Below are 13,131 nucleotides of genomic sequence, written 5' to 3'. Positions count from 1 at the left end.
ATTTTAATTACAATAATGATACCCAACAATTATGAACGAATCCAATAATACGATCTTAAATAATGGGAAGTGGTAACAATAAATCATGAATTAAGACGTTATTTTCAATTTTCATTGATTAAAATATGTATATAATTCTATGTTCTTAAATATATAATTATATATTTAAATCCCTGATAAAAGTATAAACTGAATATTTTTAATCTTTTAAATCGTGCGGTGGACTGGTAGATTAGTATCGACTATTTGGCTACCCCTGTTGTGGACCATGAGTTTCATTTATCAGCAAATGTCCAAAACTGATAAGAATATAAAATAAAAATCATAGATGTATCTGTGAAAATTTAACTTCAATCGCAGATTTATATATTTATATTTATATATCTGTTCGTTCAAAATCTTTAATATTCAGTTTTCATTCGAACTCTTCTAACGTATAAATTAATTAATTTTATATCCTAGGATGTAAAAGTTTTTTTGTAATTATTTAATGTTTAAAAATGACCATTTACAACATTTATATTTTTGATCGAATGGGTACATTATTATTTCATACAAATTGGAATCGTCTCAAACAATCTGGCATGAGTAGTGAAGAAGTGAATTTTAATTTAAAAGTTAAATTTGTCTACAAGCAGATAAGTTTATTTATTATTTTATAGGAAGCCAAATTGATGTATGGTATGTTATTCTCTATCAAGTCATTTGTTTCTAAAATATCACCACTGGATCCTAAACGTGGGTTTCTGTGTTACAAGACTAATAAATATGCTTTACATTACTATGAGTCTTTAACTGGTGTTAAATTTATATTGAACACTGATATTTCAGTAAAAAATGTTAGAGATTTATTGCATCAGTTATATAAAGAAGTAAGATGGAACTTTATTGTTTCTTTTATTCAATTATGTTCTTAATTAATTTATATTATAAAGAGTTGTAAATGCCCATATCTTAAAATGGTTGTTATTAATTAATTTTTAAATTATAGAATTTATAGGAACTTAAAAATAAATTATTCTAAATTCTTATTGAAATATTTAATTATTTTGTGTTTTAAATTCCATGTTATCTAGATTTAATTAACAACTTAAATATATTTAACTGTATTTTTTTTTATTTCAGATTTATGTGGAGTATGTTGTTAAAAACACTGAATGTACTATGGGGCAACCCATTGAAAGTGAATTATTTAAATTGAAACTTGATTTATTTATAAAACAAAACATGAAAAGTTTACAATAATAAAATACATATTACATTATAATTATAAAAATTGTAAGTTATCAAATTTGAAAATAAAAAAAATATTTTGTTTATTTATTAAAGCATAGTTTTGGGATATTTTATTATGAGTTTGTGGTGATACTGTATAACCTATTATCCCCACTGTTCTGTATTATAATAAACATTAAACAATTTAATTTGAATCATCCAAAATTATTAAAAAATTTCCTTTAAATGTATTAAGTAGTTTAAAGTATCTATTATACTAATATTATAAATTAATTTTTTTATTTTAAAAAATTATGTAAATGAATGATGAATATTCTTTGAATGAATAGACAAATATTTTTTATATATATATATATATATATAATCAAATGTCTGTTAATAGTAAATACAAAATCATTATGTTTGTATAATTTGGTTGTCATAGTTATTTAGACTTGGCGTCTACTATATGGTATCAGATTTTTTTTTAAAAATTTTGAAAATGAGTCTGTACCTTGAATACAAAATAAAAACTAATCAGAATAATGTAACCACTAGTATAAGTTATCATCGCCAACTTGGTTTATTGGCGATTCTATCTTATACTCAAAATGATGAAGCACAAATTCTAATTTGTGATGAATTAGTGAGTATTACTGCATAGTTTTCAACATACACCTTCTCATATTATTATCTACAGGGTGAAAATTTGCACAATTCTGGTCCAAATATTTGTAAAGGTCACATTACTTCATTTTGTTGGCATCCTACTCAGCGTACCCTAGCTATTGGTTCAAACAGTGGTGACATTTGTATTTGGAATGGTGGATTAGTAACTACTTTAGATTCTTTCCACGAAGGACCTATTGTATTTTCAAAATGGTCATCACTTGGAGGTTGTTTAGTAACTGGTGATCAGGTTAAAAAAAAAAAAAAATTAAATTATTAATTTATCATGAAAATAATAATTGATTAATGTTATTGGTATAGACTGGTGTAATAGTTGGTTGGAAATCAGATAGCCGAGGGTTACTGAAAATGGTATTTAAATCAAATGTAAATGCTCTTTTATTGAAAGAAATTGCATTTAGAGCAGGAAGAGCTGCAATTGATATTTCTAATTTAGCTAAAATGGCAGTAGCTGGTGATCAAAGTGCTTTAGATATATTTAGTTCTTGGCGCCCTCGTACAACAACACACTGTCCACGGACAGTTACTACAGATAATATAACATTTTATTGTGCTGCAAAGTCAGGTAATCTCTTCATCAGATATAATTTGTAATTAGAAGTACTAGAAATTATAATTTGTTCTTAGGAGAATTATATTATTTCGATGAAGATGGAGAATTTAAAATTATACTTATATCCAAGTCAATAATTCTAAGAATTTTATGTCATGAATCAAAAGACATTTGTATTTTAGTATGCAAGGACTTAACTGTAGCTTATTATAAATGTCATAAAAAAGGTTCATTAACTGAAGTTTCAAAAGTTAGTAATTATATTAAATAAAATTAACTTCCATTATTTTTACAGTACAGTCAAGTTGTAAAACTCAAATACAATTTAGATGACTTCAAACTTTTAATAAAATGAAATTTTGAGAGTTTAAATTAATTTTTGATTTTGAAATTTGAATTATTCTACTTGATTTTACCATGTACTTATTTTTTTTAGTGCATGATTTGTATAAGCCATTACTAATAACTAGGGCTCGAATTTAAATTCCCTAAAAATATCAAAAAAATGCCCTTTCAAAATATGCATTTATGACCTAAAAATATCAAAAATTGCATCATTTATTAAATAAATTCAAATTATTATAAAAAAATGAAATTTTATTAACATTACACTACAAAAAATAAAAAAATTTAATTACATATTTGAATTGCACTGTACGATTAATATTTCTTTTAAGTTTTGGAATTTGAATGATCGACGGATGTCTACCAATAAGTTTTTATACACTGAAAATGACCTCTCAACATCAACTAAAGTTAGTCATAATACGAGAAATAGGTCTAAAATGTCCTAAAATATAAAAAAAAATGCATTAAAAAGTCAAAAAATGCTCTAAAAAGTATAAAATCTGCTGAAAATGCCAAAAATGTTTGTGGGTAAAACACGGAGAATCTAAAACAAATTTGTAGCTTGGAAAGCATCGCGTAAGACATTCCAAAAAAAAGATGCAAATGCATTGAAATCCGAGCCCTACTAATAACTCATTAACCATGCCAATTTTGTTAGTACCAGTATTAGTGTTTAATTTGTATTGTACTAGAAGCATAGTTAACTACACTCTGAATATGTTAATGAATTTACATTCAAACTGTCTTAAATTTAGTTAAAAATTTTTTTTTATTTTATTTTGGTTTCATGTAAAGTTAAAAATAATTTTAATTGTTACTTGTTATTAAATGTTCAGGTAGTATATTTATTAATCTATACTAATATAAATAGAATATAAATTAATTAATGCATATAAATATTATATATATATATATATTTTTTTTTTTTGACGGGTTAGTAAAATATTGAAATTCTGTAGATTAAATATCTTCCAATCTGGTCCTGGTTTATTAAAATTTTTAAAATTAAATATTCTGTTTATTTATATACTGATTAAGACCTTTATTAAGTATCATTTCTTAAATTTAATGATTTTATATTTATCAATTTATATAAATGTATTTAAATAATATGATTAAAAAAAGTGTATGTATGTCTTTTTAAACTTGATGTATAAAATTGATCAATGTACAAATTTTAAATTTTTATTTGACTAATTTAATACATTTTATATTTTTTACACTTTTAAAACTCTAATGATGTATGTTAATTGTTGGAAATTTATTCATTATTTAGGTTAAATTAAATGGATTAAAAGAAGATGTTAGTATAATTTGGACGGGTCCATCGTTATTAGCATGTACCACAAATGATCTATTTATTCATTTTTGGGACATTGAGTCTGGAAATAGTTATGTTATATCTGCACAAATTCCTTATTCTTCTTCATTTCCTAAACAAACATTTATAAATATTTCTTACACAAAAGAAAAAGGTAATTTTTTTTTTTTTGTTGCATTGAAAATGTATTAATTATATTTTCTTTATTTGTAGGATTATTATGCGCTGCTACAAATCTTGGGAATATTATTATTTGGCGTTTTGATGAAGAAATCGAGGACCAGTGGATTATTCAAGGGTCTTGTAAAATCCAAGATAGTATAAAACACTGTACTTGGGGTCCATTAAATCTTGCAGTACATGCAATAAATGGAATTTATATTTTACGCGAACATGCATTGTTAGCTAGTTATAAAGAAGAAATGGGTGTTGTACAAATTTCCGCTAACACCCTTAATATATTTTACTGTTGTAAAGATGAACCACTTAATTTTAGCACTGATTTCCAAATAATAGGTCTAGCTTTATCTAAGGAGCATATTTGTTTATGGAATGGTAAATATAAATTTGATGTTTGATATGAGTTAATTTTTACTACTTCAAAATTTTAAAGGTAAATCAATATCAGTTTATAACACAAAAACTGAAGAATTACCAGTTATGGTTGGAATGTTTAATTGCGATGTACAAGAAGCATGCATTTATGATAGAATTTTAATTGTTGCTGAAAATAGTGGTAAATTACAAATAAGAACATTTCAAGGTACTATTAAACAGACTTTGGATATTGAAACACCAATAGTTTGTCTCAGTTTAAATAATTACTATTTAGCGGTTGTAACATTGTCTGGAATTATTCACATCTGGGATTTGAATAGAAGGTAATTTAAATATATCTTTATATAAATGTCTTTTATAAACAAATATAATATTTTTATTTTATTTTTAGAGAAGCAAAATCCATGTGCAAACCAAAAGATTTAACAATAGATATAACTGATTTTGGTGAAGCTATTCAATTGCGTTTAAATAGCAATGGTACTAAAATATCATTTACAGCAGCCAACTTAAATTTAGTACCAATGGCAAGATTATATGTTTGGGATCGAGATTTGGATACAATATATGTAAAACATTTTGATAATGGTTTAGATATTGATGAAATGTAACTGCTATATCGCAATAATATTTAATAAATTTACTATAAAATAAAATAATTAAACTTACATTTATAGGAAATATACTGATACAAGATTTATTGTTTCTCATTATTGGGATACAAATGAGCTAAATTTATTATTTTGTGAAGCTAAGAGTATTGACAAACCTGAAAAAAAATCACTAAAACCAAGTTTATACACAGCATATAAACAGAAAAAAAAAAAAGTTGGACGGTTCCTCGGTATGTTGTATCACTTTTTCTATACTTAAAATTTTAATACTAATATTTTTTTTGTCTAGATCATCCTCAGTATGTTCTTTATAGAACATAAAGGTATTAAAATTCAGAATATTATTCATTGTCCAGATCAATTTTATGCTTTATTAGGACTTGATGCTCCTTATTATATAATATCATGCAAACATAATACAAATGCTGTAATTAAAATCATATTTACTACAAATAATAATTGAAAATTATACATTTATATTTTCATATTTTAAAATAAATATATAATTTATTTTTTAGAAAATACGAATTGAACGCCGACTCATGAAGGAGTTTGAAGGTATTGAAAACTGTAATTCTGATATTCGAGCAGCTATCATTAATTTTGGTTATAATCTATGTCTTGGGGATTTAGATCTTGCTTTCAATTTTATTAGCAATATTAAAAGGTTTTTATTTTACTAGTGTTACATCATAGTTGAAATTAAAGTTTTCTTTATATATACTCTATAGTTCTGCCGTTTGGATAAGTTTAGCTAAAATGTGTGTAAAAACAAAACGATTAGATGTAGCAGAAATATGTCTTGGGCATATGAAAGATTGTAGAGGAGTAGCAATTTTACGTTCAATTAATAAAGAGGAGCTAGATGCAAAAATAGCTTGTCTTGCGGCTCATCTAGGAATGTATGTAAGTGTATTTTTTATCTTGTTGTAGTGTTTAAATTTTTCTTATTTATATACTTATTAGGATGAAGCTGAGGAACTTTATAAATGCTGTAATCGCTATGATCTTCTCAATAGATTTTACAGAGCTCGAAATGAAATAAATGCATCTTTAGATGTAGCTGAAACAAAAGATCGTATACATCTTAGAAATACATATTTTAATGTAGGTCGGAATTTTGAAAATAAAGGAGATGTAGTTGGTGCAGCTGCTATGTATTGCAAATCTGAAACACATGGATTTGCTATACCAAAGATGTTGTTAGATGATCCTGTCACTTTGGAAAATTACATTATAAAAAATAAAAATCCGTAAGATAATTGTATTTTTTTGTAATTACTTATTTTAAACTATTATTAAAATATTTGTTGATTCAATTTGTAGAGTTTTATTAAAATGGTGGGCTCAATATTTAGAAGGCTGTGGTGACATGGATAGTGCAATTAAATATTATCAACAAGCAAATGATCATTTATCCACTGTCCGTATATATTGTTATCTTGGTAATTTAGAACAAGCAGCTCAAATTTGTATGAACACTAGTGACAAAGCTGCTTGTTGTCATCTTGCTAGGTCATATGAAGTACAAGGACTATATGAAGAAGCTGTAAAGATGTATGTTGATGCCACTGCGTATGTAAATGCTATCCGTTTATGCAAGGTAAGATATATTTCATATAGTTCTCTATATAATAGTAAATGTCTAATTTCTAATTAATACAATTCTGTTTTTAATTAATTAATTGCTTTTTCTAGGAGCAATTTTTTGATAACCATCTTTGGAATATAGCTTTATTAGCCGATACCAGAGAGAAACTAGGTGTAGCCCAATATTTTGAACAAATTTCACCTGATAAAGCAGTTGTACTTTATCATCAAGCTGGTTATTTACATAAAGCTATTGATTTAGCATTTAAGTAAGTAATATAATTATATTCTGTAAATAATTCATAGATTTTATAAAAAAAAATATCTAAAAACAGAAACTAATTAAAAAATAGTATTGTATTACAATAAATATGTTAGCATTATTACACATTTTTAAAATTATGAAAAGACAACATTTTTTTTCTTATCTATTTATTTTATTTTAAATGTGTAAAAAAAATTAATTTATTGTAGTTGGATAAAAAATATTAATTCACTATTTAAAAACAATAATTAGTAAAAAAAAATTATTTAATATTTTTCAATACTTGACCATTCTGAATTTTGTCATAAACAATAGTTTAAAAGAGCATTTTTTGTTTAAATTATTTATAATTACTCATTCAATGCGTTAAGATAAGGAAATCAAGTAGATGCTATTCATACAAACTTCACAAAGGCGTATGACTCAGTTAACCATGCGGTCCTAACTGTAGTATTAAAAGCATATGGTTTTGGCGATCCTCTTTTCTCTTGGTTAAGTTAATTTCTGATTTATTTTGCACAATGGGTAAAATTATTTAATACCAAATCAGAAGTGTTTCACCTTTCCTCTGGTGTCCTTCAAGGTGGATATTTTTCCCTTTTGCTATTCTCGCTGTTTATAAATAGTGCTTGCTTATCTCTTAAACATTGCCAGCTGTTATGCTTTGCAGATGACATGAAATTATTTATGAAAGTTAACTCAATAACTGATTTTCATTACCTACTAGATGATCATGATAATTTTGTCGCTTGGTCCGAATCACTTGGGTTAACTCTTAACATTAATAAATGAAGATATATGACATTCACCTATTGCCAATTTCCGTTTTCTTAATCATACTCCATTAATGGAATTAACCTGTGTCCTATTGTCTCTAGCATATGTGATCTCAGATTTACCTTTACTCCTTCCTTTTGTCCTCAAGTTTATATTGATAATATCACTTGTAAAGCACTTAAGGTTTTAGGTTTTATTAAAAGAATAGCTAATGAATTTAAACTTTCCAACTCTCTTAAAACAATTTTTTGTGAACTTGTCAGGCCTATTGTTGAATATGGCTCTGTGAGTTTGGGATCCTAAGACCGTTGAGGCTTGCAAGAAGCTTGAATGTGTCCAGCAAAGGTTCTTTTGCTTTGTTAAATTTAACTTCAACATTACTTGCAAACCTCATGACTATACTCTCATCCTCCATTTTCTACATCACTCCTCCCTATTCGATCATCGTTACTAACATAATTTATTTTTTCTTTGCAAACTCTTCTCTGGCTCTATTGACTCCCCTTTTCTCCTTGCATTTATTAATATAAATATATCTTTTAGAAACACTCGCAATAATGCATATTTTCTTGTATCACATTGCTCAACCAATTATTTAAGAAATTAACCACTCTCCAGAATGATGAAAATTGCAAATGAAGATCTATCATTCATCTTCTAATTTTTTTCTTATTGTTGTTTTCTTTTGTTTTTTCTCCTAATATTTTATATCTTTAAATTATTTATTATGTATTTATCAAAACTTGCATTTATATAAATTGGGCTCCGCCCGTTATTATTATTAAGTAAATAAATAAAAAAATCACAATTACAAAAAAACTAAATTTTGTATTTGCATTATTATTTATTACATTTGGAATGGTCGTAGATTTTGATATTTTTTTTATTTTACTAATTCGTTTTTAGCAGTTTATATGGCCTATAATGATTTAAGTCAGTTCAAACAGCTCAAATTACTTAAGTTATAAAAATTTTGAAGTTAGCACATTTCAAATCACTCATACTTAATAATTTTAGGTATCAAAATTATGATGCTATTGTTACTATGTCTCAAGAACTAAACATAGAAGATGATTCAAATTTATTATTAAAATGTTCAAACTTTTTCATGACCCAAGGACATTATGACAATGCAGTTAACTTATTAGCAATGGCTAACAAGGTATATGTAATTGATTATTATCAATTTAATGATCTTTAACATAATTTATTAAATTTTAGTTTGAAGAAGCTGTAGATCAATGCCAAGAGCATAAAGTTATTATTACTGAAACACTTGCAGATCGTTTAACACCTCCATCTAACCATGTAAAGCGTACAATTATACTAGAGAAACTTGCTGAATGTGCAATGATGCAAGCAAATTACCATATAGCAGCAAAAAAATTTACTCAGGCTGGACAAAAGGTTAATAAATAATAGTTGATACTATTTTTATTTAAAATAATGTTTAAACAAACAAGCATGGAACTATTATTAATACAATTATTTTAAAAACATGGTTTTTTTTACACATACATTTTTTTTCGTAACTTAAATTAAATAACATATTATTAAATATTACATTAATGTTTGTTTAACAAATCTGAAGTAAAATAAACCATGTTCCTCTAATTATATTGATTCTCTTACATCTCTTCTATTATCACCCTGATGTATAGAAAAAAAACTAATTTTAGCAATCTACAGTTTTGGGTGAAAATTCAAGATTTAATACCATTATTATTTAGTTATAATTTTAATAGTCTAAAAATATTTATAGTTGAAGCTATTATGGTAGATTATTCATACTATTTTAATCTACTAATATGACGAACTTATAGTAATTTTATAACATTACCACAGAAGAAAAAACACTTAAATAAATTTAAATAATTTTTTAATAATTTAAACACTTAAAAAAATAATGATAATCAACTTCTGTCCAAGATACACTTCTATACAAGTTCAATAAACATGTGTATTTAGATTTTACATTTAGAAATACATTTTTTTTGGCCACAAAATGATATATTTTTTGATGAAATCCATCTTTGATTTTAATTTAGGCATCATTATTCTGTCTATTAATATTTGGAATATTAAAAATAATGTATATTTTAATTTTTTTATTTAGATAAAAGCCATGAAAGCGTTATTGAAATCAGGAGACACGGAAAAAATTATATTTTATGCAAATGTTTCTAGACAGCATGAAATATATATTATGGCTGCAAATTATTTACAAACACTTGATTGGCAAGAGCGTCCAGATTTTTTGAAAACAATTGTATCGTTTTATAACAAAGGAAAGGCTCCTCATCTTTTGGCTAACTTTTATGTGTCTTGTGCCCAAGTAAGAATCTCTAAATTAATATATTAGTTCACATTTTGACATGGTTATATCTTATTGTTGGGATTCATACTAAAATGTTATCTGAAATACCTTGCCAGATGTCACACTCTTGTGAAAATTACAAAGGAATAAAATGTTTTCTTAATAACAATTTGGTAATCTTAGTGAATTCATATAGAAAAATTATAATTAATGTGTAAAGCATTATCAATTGATACTAAGATTTTGGCTTTGACAACCACATTGTTATTTAGAAAATGGTACATTTTATTTTTTATTTTGTGTATATGTCAATGTATCCGTTGATACTTGATGATTTTATCTTAGACTTTATCCTATTTATTATCTATTTTAGCAATCATAATCATCTTTAGGTACTTAGACATCTAAATAAACAGTATTATATTTTTTAGTCGGTTGGATTAATCCACTTATTACTCATATAATAATCCACCACAGCAACACTAACCACCCTAAAAATATGGTCAGATTATGAACTCAACTTGAACCTCAAATTCAGTATTACTGGAGAGACCCATAAACTGTACATATCCTATAGAAATTACATAAAGCTATAGTAGTAGCAAAGATTATAAAAATCTTTAACTGATTTGTGGTAGTAGTATCAATAATTTGTCAACATTAATTTAAGAGCATCTATTTTAAAATTTGAAAATATGAATTTAATAACATTTTGGTTCATTATTAACTATAATAGTTTAGAATGTTTATATAATTTTTTAGTATATGCACAAATATATACAACTGATGATCAGATAAAATCTTTATCTCCTCATGTTATTGGCTTTACTTCTGTGTAAAATAAAGCTAGCTTTGTAATATGGCTAAAATTGTGGTATTTCAATTTCTTAAACTCAAATAAACCAATAAAAGAGATAATTTAATGTTTAATATTTATAAATATAAGTTAATCTAACTTAATTTTGTAATTATTTTGAATAGTTAGAAGTTGATGAGTATCGCAATTACAGCAAAGCTGTAGGTGCTTTATCTGAAGCATTAAAAGTTTTGTCAAAGGATAGTGATAAGTATAAAACATTAATAGAAGACATTGCTAAAAAAATAACATTAGTAAAAAAATTTCTTGAAATTAAAAGGTAAAATTATATGGTTTGCCTTAAATTCATAAGTATTCTAATATTAGTTAATTTTCAATACTATATCATTTAGGCAAATTGACAATGGTGATGGTGATTCAGGAATGACATTATGTCGACAAATTTTGTCAGCTCCAAGTGTGGATATACTTAGGTATGGAGATGTATATTCATTGATGATTGAATATTATACTAATCAAGGTGATAATAAAACAGCAATTAAATTGGTGAATGAATTATTAGTTCGTACTAAACAAAAAGATAATTTACTTTTTTACATTGATAAAGGTTTGTAAAAATTTATTTTATTTATTATTTGCACATTTTATCATTATTCTTTAGAATTCATAACCAACTATAAACTAGGAATCAAAATAATTTCAATCAGTCTGATTATGACAACCCTCTTTTTTACATATTTTTTCAAATGAAATTCGGTAAACGAATGTAGGTAGGTACTTGATTCATAATCAAAAATAATGAAATTTTTAAACCATTCTCCCCTAAAGAAAAACTTATAAGTATTTTTCACAAAATTATTTGTAATTTTTTTAAAATATTATTAGAATATTGATCAATTTTTTTTTTTTTTTTTTTGATAAAATTAGTGTTTATGTTTGCTTACAACTTCTAAATTATTTTTTGTAATATTGTATGAATTAAAAAAATTTCCCTTGTAATTTATTTTTTTTTACACCTTTTAAAGTATGCATTTATGGCACAGTAATAATTATGTAGTTATTCAATTTAGTATATTTTACTCTCATATTTATTCACAATTTTTCTCATATGCGAGAATACATAATTATAAATTCAAAAAAAATAACTTGCCCATTAATTGTTTTCATAAGATAATTTTTTTTTTAGTGATTTTACATAATATTTTTTTACAAGATTTATAATCATGATATATTTGATTTTAGTAGTTTATGTATGAAATTTATTTATTTCAAATGTAGATTTATTATCCATGGTGAATATCTGACTATTAAAGCACATAAATATAATTATTAATCATATTGTTTCATTGTTTTTGTAATTATTTCTAGTTGATAGGGGATAATGAAGTAGTTAATAGTAGCCAAATGAAAGACTTTTTAAATATAAATTCTCTCAAATGAGAGAATTTTTTTGTTGTAATGATTCTATTTCAATTTCTATTCTTATATAATATTGGTTCAATGAAGTATCTTTCAAATATAACATTTCAATGTAAGAAAAATTTTTTTTTACAATTATTTTTTATCCAAGCCCAAAACACAATTCATAATATATTAAGTGTACAACACTGTAACCTAATTAAAATGTAATTATTGTTAATAATATTAATAATTTTTATTAGAGAAAAATAAATTATTAATTGCAACTATTTTAAAAATAAATGAAAAACTACAGTTTAATATCAATTAACAATAGTTTAATATAAATATTTTAAACTTGCATTTTTTTTTCTAGATCTTTTAAGAAAATTAGGTTTTGAAAAAGAATATTCTAAAGAAAACACCATTGATGAAGATGAAGAAATTCTGGAAGTATAAATCCACGGCTTTGAATATAATTTATTCAATAACATCATTCAACAATTTCATTATTTTATTTATTAATTGTATTATTTAATATTTATAAATTATGAATATTAAGTGTGTTTATATCACATAGTAATGTAATATATATTTTTGCAATAAAACTTTGCCATCTAGTTAAATGGTTTTGCCAGTTACATTATTAATTGCAATTTTTGAGTTTA

At 24.7% G+C, this 13,131-nt stretch overlaps 2 protein-coding genes across 2 annotated transcripts; both read left to right on the top strand.

Annotated features, from left to right (window-relative positions):
• The first annotated feature begins 322 nt into the window (after positions 1 to 322).
• LOC112692846 (trafficking protein particle complex subunit 1) lies at positions 323 to 1,258 on the top strand. Its single transcript, XM_025567659.1, has 3 exons — positions 323 to 599; positions 663 to 872; positions 1,126 to 1,258. Exons 1-3 carry the CDS (start codon positions 501 to 503, stop codon positions 1,243 to 1,245), a joined length of 429 nt encoding a protein of 142 aa, XP_025423444.1. The 5' UTR covers positions 323 to 500; the 3' UTR covers positions 1,246 to 1,258.
• Positions 1,259 to 1,602: 344 nt separating this feature from the next.
• Positions 1,603 to 12,986, top strand: LOC112692845 (intraflagellar transport protein 140 homolog). The gene is given in 22 exon segments (XM_025567658.1): positions 1,603 to 1,861; positions 1,916 to 2,134; positions 2,206 to 2,470; positions 2,533 to 2,708; positions 4,083 to 4,281; positions 4,341 to 4,682; positions 4,741 to 5,008; positions 5,077 to 5,292; positions 5,363 to 5,492; positions 5,494 to 5,529; positions 5,589 to 5,726; positions 5,818 to 5,966; positions 6,031 to 6,205; positions 6,266 to 6,552; positions 6,626 to 6,902; positions 6,998 to 7,158; positions 8,949 to 9,093; positions 9,153 to 9,338; positions 10,048 to 10,266; positions 11,230 to 11,384; positions 11,458 to 11,672; positions 12,840 to 12,986. Coding segments are annotated over 22 exon segments (4,218 nt in total). The 5' UTR covers positions 1,603 to 1,684; the 3' UTR covers positions 12,923 to 12,986.
• Positions 12,987 to 13,131: the final 145 nt, after the last annotated feature.

The sequence above is a fragment of the Sipha flava genome, unplaced genomic scaffold (assembly GCF_003268045.1).
Source record: "Sipha flava isolate LNK unplaced genomic scaffold, YSA_version1 77_pilon_pilon, whole genome shotgun sequence".
In the NCBI taxonomy this organism is placed as follows: domain Eukaryota; kingdom Metazoa; phylum Arthropoda; class Insecta; order Hemiptera; family Aphididae; genus Sipha; species Sipha flava.
Note: the sequence above shows the minus strand (reverse complement) of the source record. Positions and strands in the feature narration are given on the sequence as shown.